Source organism: Argentina silus (genome assembly GCF_951799395.1).
Source record: "Argentina silus genome assembly, chromosome: 11".
In the NCBI taxonomy this organism is placed as follows: Eukaryota; Metazoa; Chordata; class Actinopteri; order Argentiniformes; family Argentinidae; genus Argentina; species Argentina silus.
In genome coordinates, this window is record NC_139665.1 from 1,601,673 (window position 1) to 1,619,160 (window position 17,488).

Below are 17,488 nucleotides of genomic sequence, written 5' to 3' on the forward strand. Positions count from 1 at the left end.
GAAAACCAACTTCTCTCGGTAGCTTGGCAGCTAACTTCTTATGCAGATAATTTGTTTTTGGGTTAAAGGTATCCCGTTTTATTTCCCAAAATAAAAACTCAGGCTTTGCACCACATCATCGAATAAACTTATCGAGGCAAATAAACACGCACTGGCCAATGAGAAACAAACAGAAAAAGCGGAATTATTCCGGTTTAGAATAAACCTGTGCGTGTTGTGGGAAAAAGACGCAGCGATAAAGCAGCTGGCTACGTACCTGCTGAGAGAGAGAGTAGGGGAGAGAGAGGGAGAGGGAGAGGGAGAGAGAGAGAGAGAGAGAGAGAGAGAGAGAGAGAGAGAGAGAGAGTAGGGGAGAGAGAGGGAGAGGGAGAGAGAGAGAGAGAGAGAGAGAGAGAGAGAGAGAGAGTAGGGGAGAGAGAGAGAGAGTGTCCCGAGGTAACGGTGCAGGCAGAGATAAACAAGCGACTGCGGGTTTTAACTACCGATATGACGGGAGTAGCAGCGCAGCAGGGTTAGATTATTTCCAAATACTTTCTTTCATAAATGTGGATTTATTCTTCCACTAAACGTGGATAACACTCATGACATTCTTGTCTAGAATGCTGTCTAGGTCTGAGACCGAGTGACTTTATAACCAGAATAAGATATAAGGGGAAAAAGATTTTCCCAGAAAAAGTTTAAAGATTAAACCTAGTCGTGGACTAAATCGCACTTTCAATGGAAAATATCCATTCATTGAGGATGTTTTATAGTCTAGGATTAGTCGTAATGTCCGTCCAGGAAACCAGCCCTTAGTCTATAACTTTAGAGGATAACAGAAGATGTATGCTCAGTGTATTACGGTAACCACGCCATCACGTTGATGTCAGAGACCACAACAACACTGTTGTCAAAGCTCACACAGGACAGACCTACTGGTTTATTTCAGACTTTCGGACAATGTTTAGTCCAAAAATCAACCTGATTGAAACACTATGGGTTGTTTCCCAGACAGAGTTTAATTTAAAGGTTATTTCTAAAACAGCTCTTATCATTCAGATGACTTAGTTCTGGACTTCCTGACAAAAAAAATCAGGATTAATCAGATGGTCTGAGTGAGGTTGCTTCAAAAACATGGGAGGAACACAGAGAGAAGTCATTTCATCAAAATGTAGTCTGATCTTCAAGTCAAAACTCCCATCTGGACTTCTTAAAATAGCTAATAAGTGTAGCCTAGCATGTAGGTTTAAAGTTTCTTGTACATTTTCTTCTGATTAAATAGTCTTTGGTTCATGTGACCGTTTCTCAATTATTTTGGTCTCAAAGTCAAAACTTGAAAATGGATAAATTAACTGTGCCCTAGCAAGTTTCTTGGAAATAACTTTGTGCAGAGAAACCCCTCAAGCTTCAACTAGACTTAAGCCACCCATCTAAAAGTTCTAAGTGAAAACCTTCAATTTTATAAAAAAAAAACATTCTTCACCCATAAAATAAAAACTTGATGACAAAATAGAGAAGAGGATATAGTTCACAAACAGAGGACGTTTATTGTCTGAGATAAGTGCAGATCAGCCACAGTGCAGCTAAAGCCAATCACAGTAGAGTGAACAGAAACATTCTACAGTACAGGAGGTGAGTTCTTATTATAAAAAGGGGTACAGCTCTGTCCTCTGGCAGACCGGTGGGACGTCCTGGTTAGGAGACAGAACAGGTCAAAGGTCGTAGGTCATGTGACAGGGGTGTGAGGGGTGAAGGCTTTACTCCTGGCTGGCCATGTGCAGGACGAGGTCGACGACACGGTTGCTGTAGCCAAACTCATTATCATACCTGGAGGGAGGGAGGGAGAGGGGGACAGAGAAGGAGGGGGAGAAGGACAGAGAGCGAGAGGATTCATTAGTATACTCAAATACGCAGCAGCAGGAAAGCAAAACAGACAAGAATGTTAAATGATTTTGCTCTGCCAGCACTGTCATAATTCGAGGGGTACATTTGGGCGAGTAGATGAACGCTGCAGGTACCCACCATGACACCAGCTTGACAAAGTGGTCGTTGAGGGCGATGCTCGCGCCAGCATCAAAGATGGAGGAGCGACAGTCTCCGTTGAAGTCTGTGGACACCACCTGAGGAGGACAGAGGGAGTTTGAGACTCTTGAAAACACATTTTACAATACACCACCCCCTAGTGTTGGAGCCATGACATTGCATCAGGGGAGGCTGGTGGAGGTAGAAATCGGAGGATGAGCTCATTGTAATGCATGGAACGGAATAAGGAATGGCATCAGACGCTTGATACCATTGCTCATTCCATGTGTTACAACGAGCCCATCCTCCAATTTCTACCACCACCAGCCTCCCCTGTATTGCATCCTCTGAAGCCCAGAGAACAAAAGTGGCCGCATGGGGAGATGCTAACCTGGTCCTCCGTGTATCCCAGAATTCCTTTCATGGGTCCCTCGGCGGCAGCCTTGATCACCTTCTTGATGTCTTCGTAGTTCGCCTGAAGACAGGAGAACACTCGTGTCAAAATGCGCAAAAAAACCCAACACAGCTAAAACGCTGAATTCACTCAGGGACATCACAATGCTTTTACTTTCAACAACAATGTCGTTGGTGATCAAAGATAGTTACTCCTCCATTATTAAATATGTTGTTTCATTTGCCTTGAGATGTTTACAGCGTGACACAGCGCCACTCTGCTATTCTGTGGGGAAAACCCTGCTGTTCTTACAGAAGAACTAAGGAGTGTGGCCTGGGGTGGTCCAGTGGTCCAGCACCGTGGCCTGGGGTGGTCCAGTGGTCCAGCACCGTGGCCTGGGGTGGTCCAGTGGTCCAGCACCGTGGCCTGGGGTGGTCCAGTGGTCCAGCACCGTGGCCTGGGGTGGTCCAGTGGTCCAGCACCGTGGCCTGGGGTGGTCCAGTGGTCCAGCACCGTGGCCTGGGGTGGTCCAGTGGTCCAGCACCGTGGCCTGGGGTGGTCCAGTGGTCCAGCACCGTGGCCTGGGGTGGTCCAGTGGTCCAGCACCGTGGCCTGGGGTGATCCAGTGGTCCAGCACCGTGGCCTGGGGTGGTCCAGTGGTCCAGCACCGTGGCCTGGGGTGGTCCAGTGGTCCAGCACCGTGGCCTGGGGTGGTCCAGCACCATGGCCTGGGGTGGTCCAGTGGTCCAGCACCATGACTTAGTGCACACATACACCCATGTCAGCATGGGTTAGAATCCGGCCCATGCCCTGCTGACATACCCTCTCCTCCTTACTTCCTGTCTTTCTCTACTGTCTCTGTCCAATAAAACTGAACAAATACGAGAGTGGGCGGGACCACCACACTCCAACCGACCTTTTAAACTCTAACCCTTCCATTGCTGTTGCAGTGACTAGGTCAGATGGGATACTGGGGGGGCGGAGGTCAGGGGTCAGATTGGATACTTACAGGCTTCTCCAGACGGACGGTCAGGTCAACCACGGAGACATTGGGGGTGGGGACACGGAAGGCCATGCCGGTCAGCTTGCTGCGGGGGTACAGGGGTTCAGGTTAGACCCCCACCAACCTCCCCAGGCTACTCACACAGCGCATACAAGCCTGGAACAGCAATGACTCAAACCTGGTCTGAGTGGGAGTGGATTCACTGAGTGAAGTATGTGTCATGATTTGATTTTAGCGAATCGCAGGGCTGTGAGGCGCGGCGAGCTCTCGTGGTCTCTGGTGCCTACCCGTTCAGCTCGGGGACGACCTTGCCCACGGCCTTGGCGGCGCCGGTGGAGGCGGGGATGATGTTCTGGCTGGCGCCGCGGCCATCACGCCACAGCTTCCCGGAGGGGCCGTCCACCGTCTTCTGGGTGGCTGTGATGGCGTGAACGGTGCTCTGAGAGAGAGAGAGAGAGAGAGAGAGAGAGAGAGAGAGAGAGAGAGACAGAGAGAGAGAGAGAGAGAGAGGGAGGGAGAGAGAGAGAGAGGGTTTTAGTCTACTTAGCTAGCAGTATTGGCTGGTGGAGTAATCATGTGTTGGATGAAGTTTCTATATATAAAAGCTATGCATTTATTTTAGAGCAGCTTTAGTGAAGTTCCTCCTGTCAAGTAATTGGTAGCTTAGTCAAATACATCAGCAGAGTGGCTTCCCCAGGGGAGGCAGCACTGTTCACACTCCTCACCATGAGCCCCTCAATGATGGTGAAGTTGTCATTGATGACCTTGGCCAGAGGAGCCAGACAGTTGGTTGTGCAGGAAGCGTTGCTATGGAGACATGACATTGTAAATATATAGAATAATTATAGTGTATAATAATATTATATCAGAACTCAATGTTGTGCCACACCTGCGAGGCAAACCTTTTGATTGGAGGTTTGGGTAAAGGGGAGGGGCTTACCTGACCACCTTCATGGACTTGTCGTACTTGTCCTGGTTGACGCCCATCACGAACATGGGGGCGTCGGCGCTGGGGGCGGAGATGATGACCCTCTTGGCTCCTCCGCTAATGTGAGCCTGCAGAGAGCCGCAGAGGGTCAAAGGTTAAGGTTTAGGAAGAGTCACTAACACGCCAATCGTCCTGGGGAGGCTGGCAGAGGTAGAAATCAGAGGACGTGCTCATTGTAATGCATAGAACGGAATCAAACGCACGTTAGATGCCGTTCCTCATTCCGTCCCGTGCATTACAATGAGTCCGTCCTCTGATTTCTACCTCCGCCAGCCTCCCCTGATGAAGTCATACATCAGTTCTATACATTCCACACCAACACTCCAGAATAATGAGTCATCACCCCAGCACAACAATGACCAGGGACTTACAGAGGCCTTCTCGATGTTGGTGAACACACCAGTGGACTCCACCACGTAGTCAGCCCCCGCCTCTCCCCACTTGATGGCTGAGGGGTCCCTCCTGGATACAGCAGAGGGGGGAGAGGAGGTTAGGGTTAGACCTAAACACTTATCCAGACATGAGATGTGATCATGTGATTTGCCTCTGGTTGGCTCTGGTTGCCTGTGGACAGACTTCAACATCGCCATCGTTACGCTTAGAATGGCCGTAAAGTTGCAGCCAATCAGCAAGAAGCACTCACTCATGGTAGACTGTGATTGACAGGTTGCCGATGATGAGCTTCCCGCCCTCTGCCTTCACCTCGCTGTCCTTCCAGACGCCGTGGGTGGAGTCATACTTGAACATGTACACCTGTGGACCAATAGGACGGAATCAGTGAAGCCCCAACCAATAGAATTGACTGACAATATTTATATCGGCTTGATCTGGGCATGTGAAACCACACAAGCCTTAAAAGGTCTTCCTGTAGATGTGAGTGTGGTATCCAACCCCCTCACTTTGGATGTGTGTGTGTGTGTGTTCTGTGGTATCCAACCCCCTCACCATGTAGTCCAGGTCGATGAAGGGGTCGTTAATGGCAACAACCTCCACCTTCCCGTTCTTGGCTGCGGCCCGGGTCACCAGGCGCCCGATACGCCCAAACCTGAGACACAAAAGCAGACAGATTTACAGTTAGTCCTTTTTTTTCTTTTTTTCTCCTCGATCCTCCCTCTCTCCGCCAGCAGGTGGCAGCACTTCCAGACAGACGCACCAGATGACACAGCCCTACATGGCCTGACAACCTTGACTGATAACAATACAGGACGTGTGCCGCCCAAAGCCTGTTTATGCCTAATATGGAGATTAATGCAGCGCACACACACACACACACATGACTCAAGTGGAGTAGCAGGAAGGACAAGGCTAGACAGGTCAGTCTTCAAGGACAGTTTGAAATCAAACTTAAAAAAAAGAAAAGAAAAGTAGTTTCTCATTCCATGCTTCACAATGAGCCCATCCTCTGATTTCTACCTCCACCAGCCTCCCCTGGCTGAGGCCTACCGCTGTAGCTACACAACAAGATGAGTCTGGCTGTTCAGTAGAACCCATGCGTCACTCTTCCCATTAGGGGACTGAATAATGTCTGATAATGGAGGTGAGTATTGGACTGGAGCAGACCGCTGACGGCCCAGGAGCACATTAGTCCTAGTTCTGTCCATGCATGAGACTTCACCAGTCCACGGCAGTCGATACTAGACCGCAACACGGCAAATTACACTACTGAAATATATTGTTAACTGGATTATATCATTTACGCTCAGATAGACCCATTCTGTTTTCCAAACTAACCATCAATTCAAAGCCAGTTGAGGTAACGGCGGCTTGCCATAAAATGGAACCACGTTGTCAGACACTTCAGCAACAATGGCGGCCTGCTAGCATGAAGAGCCATGATTGGCTAATCTACAGGCAGTGGACTAAGAAGTCATCTATGATGCGTTGTTCACCACTGACAACCCCAGAATAAAAAAAAAAAACTATCTTTGTCATGAGGGAGAAAAACCTAGAAGGAGAGTTTTGATAACAGAATGAGGTTAAAGTATTTCACTAGACATGTTGTTTTAGTCAGTAACATACACACTCCACAGCCCTTTATGGGAAATATTCACTCTGACACTGGAAGCATCCACAGGGCTGTCAGGGGAGGTAGGAATCAGAGGGCGGGCCCATTGTAATGCATGGTATGGAATGAGGAATGGTGTCAAACATGCAACAATGAGCCAGTCCTCCGATTCCTACCTCCACCGGCCTCACCTGCTGTCAGTAATAAGCCATTGGAATATCCCTTTGCAGAGTTTCATGTGTCAAATAGATTGTTATAGGTTGGTATAGTTCTCCAGGTTGGTGTTGGGAGAGGGCCTATCACAGCAAAACTAATCTTCCCCTAGCTCATCCCCATTGGCTAAATAAAGGTCACTGGGACACGATTGGTGTAGGAGTTCCCCCAACCAACTGGCTGTAATCCCCACGCTTTGTTGGAAAGGTTAGCGGGTTATTATTAGAGGGAGAGAATAAAGGAATGTGACAGCTGAGAGAGAGGAGAGAGAAGGAGAAGGAGAGGGAGGAGAGAGAGAGAAGGAGAGGGAGAGAGAAGGAGAGGGAGAAGGAGAGGGAGAGGGGGAGAGAGAGTGAGGGGGAGAGAGAGTGAGGGGGAGAGAGAGTGAGGGGGAGAGAGAGTGAGGGGGAGAGAGAAGGAGAGGGGGAGAGAGAGAGAGAGAGAAAGAGAGAGGGGAGGGAGAGTGAGGAGAGAGAAGGAGAGAAACAGTGTGGCAACTAAACTATAAATAAGTAGAATGGGAGACCAGAGGCTGTCCAGGCGGCCATGTTCTGTACCATCCACCACAGTGCCTCTTGACCTTTGACCTTTAGAGCAACCACCATCAACTACTTCACCAGTGCATGCGTCTCAGTATGTGGCACAAACTGTCATTTGTAAAGTGATTCTGAAGACAAAGCAGCTCACCCATTGATTCCAATCTTCACCATGTTGCCTGGTATGATCTAGTCCTCACTGAAAGACATTTTAAAACATTTCAGTTGTGTGTCAGAACTGTAAAAGGCAGAGTATGAGCATGATGCAAAAGAGAACAAACATGCACAGTAAGCATCACACGTCAACAGCACAAACAAACGGCCATGAAAACTGCAACTGTGGACTTAATGGTCACAGCAACACGAAGAAGAACAGGAATAAGATGAGAAAATAAGTCGATATGCAACGTGAGGAGAAAGGGTGCTCCTGCATGAACTGGTACTCAGAATACACCGCAGAAAGAAAACTGACCAGGCATCACTTCTGGTGAGTATTTTCACAACAAACAAGCGGGAAATGTTGAAGCAGGTTGTTATTCGGCGATAGAGCCCAGCAGTGTGTTTGGATGTTTCCATCTAGTGACGCAGGTTCCTCTTGTAAATAGGATTCAATGTTGAAGTCAAACAAGCCCAATAGAATGGATAGCACCAAATACACATACTTTGACTTTAATGGCAGTTTTCGGACTTGAATCATTATGCAACAACATTGTACGCCAGGATATCATATATCAGGTAAAAAACGTCAAAATGACTTGTGGGTGTTTAAAAACAAATCTAAAATGCATTAATAAATCAAAACTAATTATTAGCCGACCAACGACGTAATGACATAATTCCAATATACACAGTAGGCCAATATGTCAATCTACAGAAGTAAGCTTTGAAAACAAATCATATGCAAATCTTGAATATGCAGAGAAACCATTTACAAACCGCACAAGTCATTGAGACATCAAACAATTCAAAATGCCAACAGGTGCTTTCTGCCGTCTGCACCGCGCGTAAAACAGTAAATAGTCACACAGAACCATCGTATCATTAGTATCGTAAACAGAATTTAAAGTATAACGACGTACAAATGATGTTTGAAGAAGTGAATAAGTACCGTTTGTGAATGGCCTCTGTCTGTCCGGGTGAGAGAGCGGGGACAAGCAGAGGTGCGACCGCAATTTATGTCCCCTGCGTCGGCCACGCCCTCGGATGGCGAGCCTCCCCACCGCGCCTGAAGGTCGCCGCCGCCTGTCAGTCAGACGGTCAGTCAACCGAAGGCATTCAAGATACATTCATTTGGGACGATGTACTGACAAGTGGAGTCTATGGCTAACTTTATTAGCCATAGAATGAATTGGATGCATTTTAGGTCATTTATTCTCAAACAATGACCTACATTTCACGTAACTTAACCTAATGTTATTATGTATGCGCAGGTGGGTATGGATTTATAAACGAATTGAATCTTAACAATACAATATCCACTCGGCCGTCCCTGTCATAGGCTACTAGAATGGGTGGAAAGATCAACCATTGGAAAAATCAATACCTGACCACGTTCCTGAGCACTACGTAATTGCTAATGAGACATGTATGCTGCTGGCGGTGGTGGATAAAACAGAATCAGTAGAGGAAATCCAATGCGTTTCTGTCAAAGGGACTGTTCAGATTCAGAGTATGACACTTTGAGCCAGACGCGATGCTTTAAAGCCATTGACCGTGTTTGACAGGATCCATTTGAAACAGTTCCCGATCAGCGCCTTTCAATAACTGTTACATAATGGGGATGAAATCTGTCATTGTCCAATTCGAGACAGCACAGACACATTAGCCCCGCCTGCCCGCTCCTAGCCTCGTCTGAGTTCTAGTCCAGTTCAACTTTTAAAGTCGAACACCCTCTGGGCCTTTCTTTCCCAGCAGTCTGCATGCTGAGGAAATCAGTGAGCACATTTTCCACAAGATCAGTAGCCAATGAAGAGTGGAGTCAGTGAGATGATTCCAGGGCCGTTTTGTAGTCCCTGTCCGCCCCTGCTCTCATCTAAGAGACGGTCGCCTGTATCAAGTGAAGGGAAAGGCAAATGTTTTAACAGTGGTTTGGATCGAGGCTGTTTGGCTGAAGCCCACCGCGGATCTTTTACAGCGCAGCTCTCCAACTCCATTCCAGCCTCTGGCCTCTGCTGCAGCCGCCTCTCTTCACGTCATAATTCACTCTCATCCGTTTGATAAAACCCATACAACACGTAACATTGACACCACCCTCTCAATTAGCTGTGGGTGTGATTTTCAAGATCACATTTGTACTTTCAACATTTCAAGTTTATTCGCCATGTGTTGGTATGAGGATAAATACATTCACATTGGTTATTAGAGCTCCACATACACGACGGAAGACTAAAGTGATACGCTACTGAAAATGATATTTAGGTTCCTTAGAAGCAGCCACAGGAAGAGTAAGAATCATGTTTGGTGTGTATTTTCAATGGAGGATGACTTTAAAGGTGAATCATAGCACCAGGTTGTGTGCTTTGCTGCCCTCTTTGGCTTCACTGAACATTTTAACACATAAATGTGCTCCATTTTTTAACAGGTAAACCATTCCTCATTCTGTTCCACGGAAGGGCATCAATCACACGCCCTTTGATACCGATCCTTTTTCTGTTCTATACGTTACAACGAGCCTGTCCTCCGATTTCTACCTCCACCAGCCTCCCCTGGTGCAGCTGTATCAGCTGCCTTTCCAATAGGGCAGGGGTACATGTATGTTTTCTGATACCTCATCAGTCCCTTAGTTGGTGATAATGGTGGTCATGTTACTTACCACTTGAACAGGATCTGACATGGACGTAATGTGCTTAGAAGAACCACTCCTTTGTAAATGAATGTATTATAATTAAGACCGCAATCTGTTAAGGTATCCAGTTCTCAAATAATGAAATATACCTTAACTTTGATAACTATAACTTATACCTTGCTGAGATTAGTTCAACTGTCTTAGGTTTAAGGAAAGGAAAACACAGAGGACCGTCTTTGTGGTTAACTGGGAACAGACATGACACCTTTATTCATTAACAATGGAAGGCAAACTAAACCAACTCTAGTACAGTTTAGTACAAACTAAACCAACTCTAGTACAGTTCAGTACAAACTAAACCAACTCTAGTACAGTTGAGTACAAACTAAACCAACTCTAGTACAGTTTACAGTAAATTCAGTTACAGTCTGAATATAAAGATGGCAGCAAAATGGGTCTTTCACAATCTTCCCTCCAGTAAAACACAGTCCACCAGTCAAACCCACATCTACAGTAGTTCTGCTTTAACCTGTGGGGATTTGGAGATGATAACAATGTCATCAATAAGGTTTATTCATAAAGCACTTATGAATGCCTTCCTAAAGACACAAAAACAAGCAGAACATGAGTTCAACTTCTTTGAGATAAGGCCTTTCAAACTGCCCACTGCATCTGAAATTAACTCTTTCAGTGCCGAGGGTGAATAGTCGTCCAAACTGTCAACATTCTAGAGTGCCGAGGGTGACTTTATTCACCAAAGATCTATAAATGATGCTGCTTCATTTTGTGGCCAATCAGAGTGTTGTTGCTAGGTAAACACCACATAGAACACTTGGCCCTCTAGGTGGAGAGTGTTCCAGAGCTCTTTGGCAGTTGAACAGCATGGTCTTACGACAGATCCACACGATCATGTCCACACTGCGTCACGCCAGAATGACCACACCTGACAGGTAAGACAATGGTGGTACAGCCCACTGCTGGGCTCCAGGGATGGACTGTGGAGAGGTTTAAACACACTTATTTGACATGGTGAATAGCATTAGCCCTGCCTATTGCACTACATTCATTATGTTAGCGTTAGCCTTTACCCGCTTTGTTTTTGTTTACCTCTACATCAGTAGAGGCTGGCGGAGGTAGAAATTGGAGGACGGGCTAATTGACGCCATTCCTCATTCCAATGAATCTGTCCTCCGACCAGCCTCCCCTGCTCTCCACACCTTGTGGCTCCAACAACCTGCTCTCCTCTCCTCTCCTCTCCTCTCCTCTCCTCAGGTCAGGTCAGGTCAGGTCAGGTCCTGCACCGTGTCTGTGTAGGAGACACACTCAGTCCAGGTCGCCATAGAAACACAGCTAACGGCTCATTCAGTCCTAGATCTCTGCTCTCCTCCTCCAGCTCAGTCCATTGTTGTTAAGGTTGTCGTAAGGTTGTTTTAAGGTTGTTTTAAGGTTGTTTTAAGGTTGTCGTACGGTTGTTTTAAGGTTGTCGTACGGTTGTTTTAAGGTTGTCGTAAGGTTGTTTTAAGGTTGTAGTAAGGTTGTTTTAAGGTTGTTTTAAGGTTGTCCTAAGGTTGTTTTAAGGTTGTCGTAAGGTTGTCGTAAGGTTGTTTTAAGGTTGTCGTAAGGTTTTGCTTTATCAACCACTTCCTCTTCTATTCACTCAGAGCTTTAACAGGTATACTTATTTGGCTACAACCTGCGAGAGCCACAAGTTTGAAAATCATTTTTAAATAAAATGGTAGAAATCCTTAAGACGCGTTGTCAGGGTTGGACAGTGCACAGTATTAAGGCATCATGAAGGTGTGTGAGCCACTGCTGGAGTCAGGACACAGTCAGCGCCTCAGGCTTTCAGATGGAGTCTGACTGATACTGCGGTCTGGGATCAGATACGATGGCGAGTTTTGAGGGGAAAAAGTAACATATTACTGATATATTATTATACATATACATATTACTGCCTGCCGATTTACTGTGTTTCAGTGACGAAATGAAAAACGGACCTTTTTTTTTAGCATTTACAGTGGTTCATTCAAACTGGGCTTCAAAGAGTGAGAAAGATAATGAATTCTGATTTCTTATCTTATCTGCAAAACAACCTTCTCTACTCTGGGAAAAATATCAAACTCCTGTTTGTTTTCCTTTCTGTTTTCTATGAGTATATTGGTGGAATGTGCCATACAGATATAACTGTAGAAGGCCAACATCTGCTCATAGAACGATGGAACCTTTCCATCCATCAGGCTCTCGGTAGTGTCTCCACTTCAGTCTGGACGTAACAGCAGTCATCAAAAACGCAAAAGCAACAGAACAACAAAGTCCACAGACATGAATAAAGTTACAGCTGTAACTACACCTCCATCATCCCTCCTTCCTGCGTTACGGACTGAGGTGGCGTATAAGCCGGGGGACAGGAAGTACCGGAGGCTGCAGAGAGAGGATCTGTGTGGCCGTCTGAGGGCGTTAGAATCCCGAGGCTGAGTCCCTCCTACTGTAGTCATCCCTCTCTCCTGATCTCTCTCCTACTGTAGTCATCCCTCTCTCCTGATCTCTCTCCTACTGTAGTCATCCCTCTCTCCTGATCTCTCTCCTACTGTAGTCATCCCTCTCTCCTGATCTCTCTCCTACTGTAGTCATCCCTCTCTCCTGATCTCTCTCCTACTGTAGTCATCCCTCTCTCCTGATCTCTCTCCTACTGTAGTCATCCCTCTCTACTGATCTCTCTCCTACTGTAGTCATCCCTCTCTCCTGATCTCTCTCCTACTGTAGTCATCCCTCTCTCCTGATCGCTACTCACTGTCTTCTCTGGCTTCACTTCTTCTTCCTCTCTTGGGTACACCGCGGACAGTACCTGAGGGAGGGGGGGAGAGGGGGGGGGGGGAGGGAGGGAGAGGGGGAGAGAGGGAGGGGGGGGAGAGAGGGAGGGAGGGAGGGGGGGGGGGAGGGAGAGGGGGAGAGAGGGAGGGAGAGAGAGAGGGAGTGTGACATGGTGGAGAGAGAAATTTAAGAATTATTCAAATCCTACAACTTCCAGACCATCCCACCTCTCCCACCCAATCGCTCCCTGACTCACCATTTCCCTCTGGGTTTGGTTGACAAGCTGACGCAGGCGAAGTGGAACCACTCTATGGAGCACTGCAATGACATCACAACATGCATAGTTAATGACATCACAGCAGGCATAGTTAAAGCAGTGTTGTACCCTGGGATTCAGAGCTCTTGTTGTTTTCATGAGTCCATAGTAAACACATTCAGAAAAAAAAAAAACACGATTCATAACGATGTCTGAGTAGATATCTCGCTTTGGAAGGACTCTTATGGTCCTGTGCTGCCCCCTAGTGGATATGACCGCTCTCGCAGGACCAGAATGGGCCACTAGCCAGGGAAAATAGCTTGGTTTTTACTTGCTTCACTTAAGACGAAACATTTTGAAACCCTGGTCCCCTGGTGGACTCACATCTGTGTTGTCACAGCCAATCATCTCTCCGTAAGACACTTGGTGACACAGGCAGTAGGTGGGCTCGTTGGGGTCCACGGGCATGTCCAGCACGTCTGACGGGTGGACGTTCCCAAAGTTGACGGTGGGTGCCGTGAACTCAGGCCTGTAGACGGAGACAGAGAGAGGAGATGTTCAGGGTTGGCAGAGACAGACAGACAGAGAGAGGGGAGATGTTCAGGGTTGGCAGAGACACACAGAGAGGTGGAGGAGTGAGGAGTAGGCTGCTGTGTCGTCAGAGACTGTGGTGTTTAAAATGGCCGTACATTTGCATGAGTTTGACTTTCTTCAGTCCGCTCCTGGGGCTGCAGTCATCGTCCGACTTGACCTTTGACCTTGTGCGGGCCACCTTTTTCTCCTTGGGCCCCCTGAGCTCACCTGGAAGAGGAGTGGACACCCAGTCACCCACACAGCACACAGACAGGTCCTTTAGCATCGGGAGGCTTGCATGTGGGTGTCTATGTATCTGTGTGTGGACGTCCAGGAGACAGAACTGAAACGCTACATTCCCGATGGGCATTCTTTGTTGTGCAACGGTGGTAGCTGGGCAAACAAATATACAAATGTATAAAAAGGGACTACAAATGATGCAAGCAATGCTATTGAATAAGCTGATCTATCCCCTCCCACCGCCCCCAAAAATAAAATAAATAATAATAATAAAGTTTTCAGAGTCACCCACTCTTGTTTCCCTTGCTGGAGGCGGAGTCGTAGTCTGTGCTCTCGATCTGCTTCTCCTTCAGGTCGGCCTCGAAGCGGGCCAGGTCCGTGTCCAGGCGCCGGATGTGTTTGTCCACCTGAGGGGTCACAGCCAATCACAGGGAGCGGAAGGTGAGACCCGATGGGTCTGATGTCATTGGATTAAAAATGCATATGGCTGCCCTGATTGGACAGGATCTTCACTATGGCCTCAGGCAGCACTCCTATTCGCTGTCAAGCAGGGGAGGCCGGTGGAGGTAGAAGTCGGAGGACGGGCTCATTGTAATGCACGGAACGGAATGACACACATTGTGTTTGATACCATTCCTCATTCCATTCCATGCATTACAATGAGCCCGTCCTCCGATTTCTACCTCCACCAGCCTCCCCTGCTGTGTCCACCCGGAGGTTCTCACCATCTCGTAGGTCTGCATGGCCAGCTGGACCTTGTCATCTCCAAACTCCTTGCACTTGGCATAGGCCTGCTGGATCTGACGGAGCAGGGAGAGCTTCTGCTCGGAGGACAGGGTCCGTGTGTTGGCTGTGTACTCCCGGGCCAAAGAGTCAATCTGCCCCTTCAGATCTGAGACAGAGAGAAGGACACATGCATTAACCCACCAACTGCCAAAGAGTTCCGGAACACTCCCCACCTCGAGAGCCAAGTGTTCTATGTGGTGTTTACCTAGCAACAACACTCTGATTGGCTACAAAATGAAGCATCATAATTTATGCATTTCTGGTGAATAAAGTCACCCATGACACCAACTGGGTTCTAAACCTGCTGGTACTAACACCAGTAGGTTTAGAACCCAACTGTGTTCTAGGTTCAGAACCCAGTAAGTTTAGAACCCAGCTGTGTGGTAGGTTTAGAACCCAGCTGTGTGGTAGGTTTAGAACCCAGTAAGTTTAGAACCCAGCTGTGTGGTAGGTTTAGAACCCAGTAAGTTTAGAACCCAGCTGCTGTAGCAGGTTTAGAACCCAGTAAGTTTAGAACCCAGTAGGTTTAGAACCCAGTAAGTTTAGAACCCAGCTGTGTGGTTCCAGAGTCTCACCCTCCGTCCGTTGGTCCAAGTCTCTCATCAGCGTGAAGTTTCTCTGAAGCTCAAACGGCAGATTTTCTATACCTACAGAAATACATTATAGGTCATTAATAGTTCTCTATACCTACAGAAATACATTACAGTTCATTTAACAAAGCAACAAAACAAGCTGATGTTTTCGTTGTGAAGGGGTCAGACAGTTTAACTCATGAAGCATTTATGAGTTCTATTCTTCAACAATCAAAGGCTCAAATGTCCTGGGATCCATTCAGACTCGTCCAGTGACTGTGGTCAGTCATGCAGCTCATGTCTACTCTTTCAGGTTAAAAGCACGCTGGTGGAGAACCTCCCAGTGAGAAGATACAGAACCTCCAGTGAGAAGATACAGAACCTCCCAGTGAGAAGATACAGAACCTCCCAGTGAGAAGATACAGAACCTCCCAGTGAGAAGATACAGAACCTCCCAGTGAGAAGATACAGAACCTCCCAGTGAGAAGATACAGAACCTCCCAGTGAGAAGATACAGAACCTCCAGTGAGAAGATACAGAACCTCCAGTGGACATTCAGGAGATACTCAGACATGATGAGGCTAGCTAACTGTTTAGCTTAGTTTAGCTTAGCTACATCACCGCTCACGCCCAAAGCGTAGCGCGCTAGAACCAGGTCAAGTCGAGAAGGGTAACTAATGTTTGGTCACAACGTCGCTTTGATCGGTGATATAATGGTGATAAAAGGCAGTGGGAAGGCAGGCTGTCTTACTGTCAAGGTAGTGTTCTAGGTACATTCCCGCCGCCATCTTGAAAAGAGTAAACAATGAGGTTTCCGGCCAGACAGGAAGTTAGCGTCGGCCCCAGCAGGGGGCGCTGTGAAGGTCACCGGCCTGCTGGACGCTGGAAGACGCGGCTACCGCCGAAGAACGCTCTGCGAAACATCTCTACACTATGGTACAATCATAAAAACATCATAAAAACATCATAAAAACATCATAAAAACATCATAAAAACAACCATAATAACAACTGCTGGTAACCACACCATCCTAAACATCCATCTCCAAGTTCTTCTTTCACATTTAACAATGGTTCTGAGTTGTTCTACATCCTAAATCCACACTTTCTAAAGATATAATTTTTCGATGTTAGACCTGGTTTTCCACTTTGAGTCTTATAAGCTCATCCAGACATATCTAAGTATGACTGAAAACATAAAATATATAAGTGTCTGGATGAACCTACAACAATCAAAGTAAGTGGAAAACGTATTTAGTATTTTAGAGTGATGAGACCCCCACATATGAAGAAAAGGTAATCAGCAGTCTGTCAACATCAGTACTTTGGTGAGTAACAAACATATATTGAAGATAGTCACAAAATAATGGACCGTTAGACAAGTGGCCAACAATGTTTTGTGTTGAGTGAAACAGGGCGTTTATATCAGGAAGCTTAAACATCACAAGGAATCTGAAGCCTCAACCCTCTACTGCGGTCGGGAAGTCAAGTTTCCTCCATTGACCTTCAAACAGCTCACTGTCGGCCACTTCAGACATTCACTGTTGCTGTTATTTTTACGTTTCAATAAAGTTTTTCAACAGTTTGTGGTGTCATTATCAACATAGTTAGCTGTCATCACCATCAATCACCTGCGCTACAGTTGAAAGACAGTTGTACCCCTCTGGAAAACACACTTCCGTACCCCAATAGAGGGGTGTGGCCATTCCTCGTTCTATTCTATGCAAGAAGCAATACTGCAGCTTGGCGTCCATTAAAAGTCCAAAAATGTATGAACTAATCCCAGATTGTCCCTTTAGGGGGTTCTTTCAAAGAGCAGCTCAGACTCAGAGTCAGTCACCCTGGGCGAGCAGAGAGCAGATCCCAGATACCTCTGGCTGTCTGAAGACCAGGGACTGTATCGATTAAGCAGCAGTCTTTACTGTGAAAGGGATCGTTATTGTCTTTGTTGTTAGCTTTTGAACCTGATAAGCCTTTTGTGAGCTGTGTGTGTGTGTGTGTGTGTGTGTGTGTGTGTGTGTGTGTGTGTGTGTGTGTGTGTGTGTGTGTGTCTGTGTCTGTGCTGAAAAGAAAACATACATATGGACACACAGCTGTGTGTCAATACATGGACAAGTAGACACAAAGACCCATTGCTAGCCTGCTAGTCAGCCACACACACACACACACGTACACACATCCACACGCGCACACGCACGCACGCACACACACACACACGCACATACACGCACATGCGTACGTGCACACGCACACACGCACACACACACACACGCACATGCACACACACAGACACACACACACACACATACACACGCGCACACGCACG

General features: G+C 47.0%; 2 protein-coding genes across 3 annotated transcripts; both read right to left on the reverse strand.

Annotated features, from left to right (window-relative positions):
• Positions 1 to 1,501: 1,501 nt before the first annotated feature.
• On the reverse strand, positions 1,502 to 8,371 carry LOC310812011 (glyceraldehyde-3-phosphate dehydrogenase). Its single transcript, XM_083680399.1, has 12 exons — positions 8,249 to 8,371; positions 7,292 to 7,339; positions 5,332 to 5,431; positions 5,030 to 5,139; positions 4,758 to 4,848; positions 4,339 to 4,454; positions 4,124 to 4,205; positions 3,686 to 3,837; positions 3,405 to 3,483; positions 2,393 to 2,476; positions 2,002 to 2,099; positions 1,502 to 1,806 (listed from the first exon to the last, which is right to left on the reverse strand). The coding sequence occupies exons 2-12, from the start codon at positions 7,312 to 7,314 to the stop codon at positions 1,737 to 1,739; spliced, it is 1,005 nt and encodes a 334-aa protein (XP_083536525.1). The 5' UTR covers positions 7,315 to 7,339; positions 8,249 to 8,371; the 3' UTR covers positions 1,502 to 1,736.
• A 1,798-nt stretch (positions 8,372 to 10,169) lies between these two features.
• On the reverse strand, positions 10,170 to 15,951 carry ing4 (inhibitor of growth family, member 4; the record flags this gene model as incomplete). Of its 2 annotated transcripts, XM_083679853.1 has the most annotated exons (9): positions 10,170 to 10,920; positions 12,717 to 12,770; positions 12,993 to 13,054; positions 13,377 to 13,521; positions 13,682 to 13,793; positions 14,098 to 14,212; positions 14,531 to 14,697; positions 15,167 to 15,238; positions 15,915 to 15,951. In XM_083679853.1, 8 exons carry the CDS (start codon positions 15,949 to 15,951, stop codon positions 12,731 to 12,733), a joined length of 750 nt encoding a protein of 249 aa, XP_083535979.1. In that variant the 3' UTR covers positions 10,170 to 10,920; positions 12,717 to 12,730. The 2 variants fall into 2 exon arrangements, with proteins under 2 accessions (XP_083535979.1, XP_083535978.1); XM_083679852.1 differs by having other exon boundaries at positions 10,170 to 12,770.
• Between the last annotated feature and the right edge of the window lie 1,537 nt (positions 15,952 to 17,488).

Excerpts from the sequence above, each read along its gene's own strand:
- LOC310812011 (XM_083680399.1), bottom strand. The coding sequence starts at position 7,314 with ATGGTGAAGATTGGAATCAATGG. Across the intron at positions 4,455-4,757 it reads CCAACATCGAGAAGGCCTCT|GCTCACATTAGCGGAGGAGC; the intron begins GTAAGTCCCTGG and ends GGCTCTCTGCAG. Across the intron at positions 4,206-4,338 it reads AAGTCCATGAAGGTGGTCAG|CAACGCTTCCTGCACAACCA; the intron begins GTAAGCCCCTCC and ends ATGTCTCCATAG.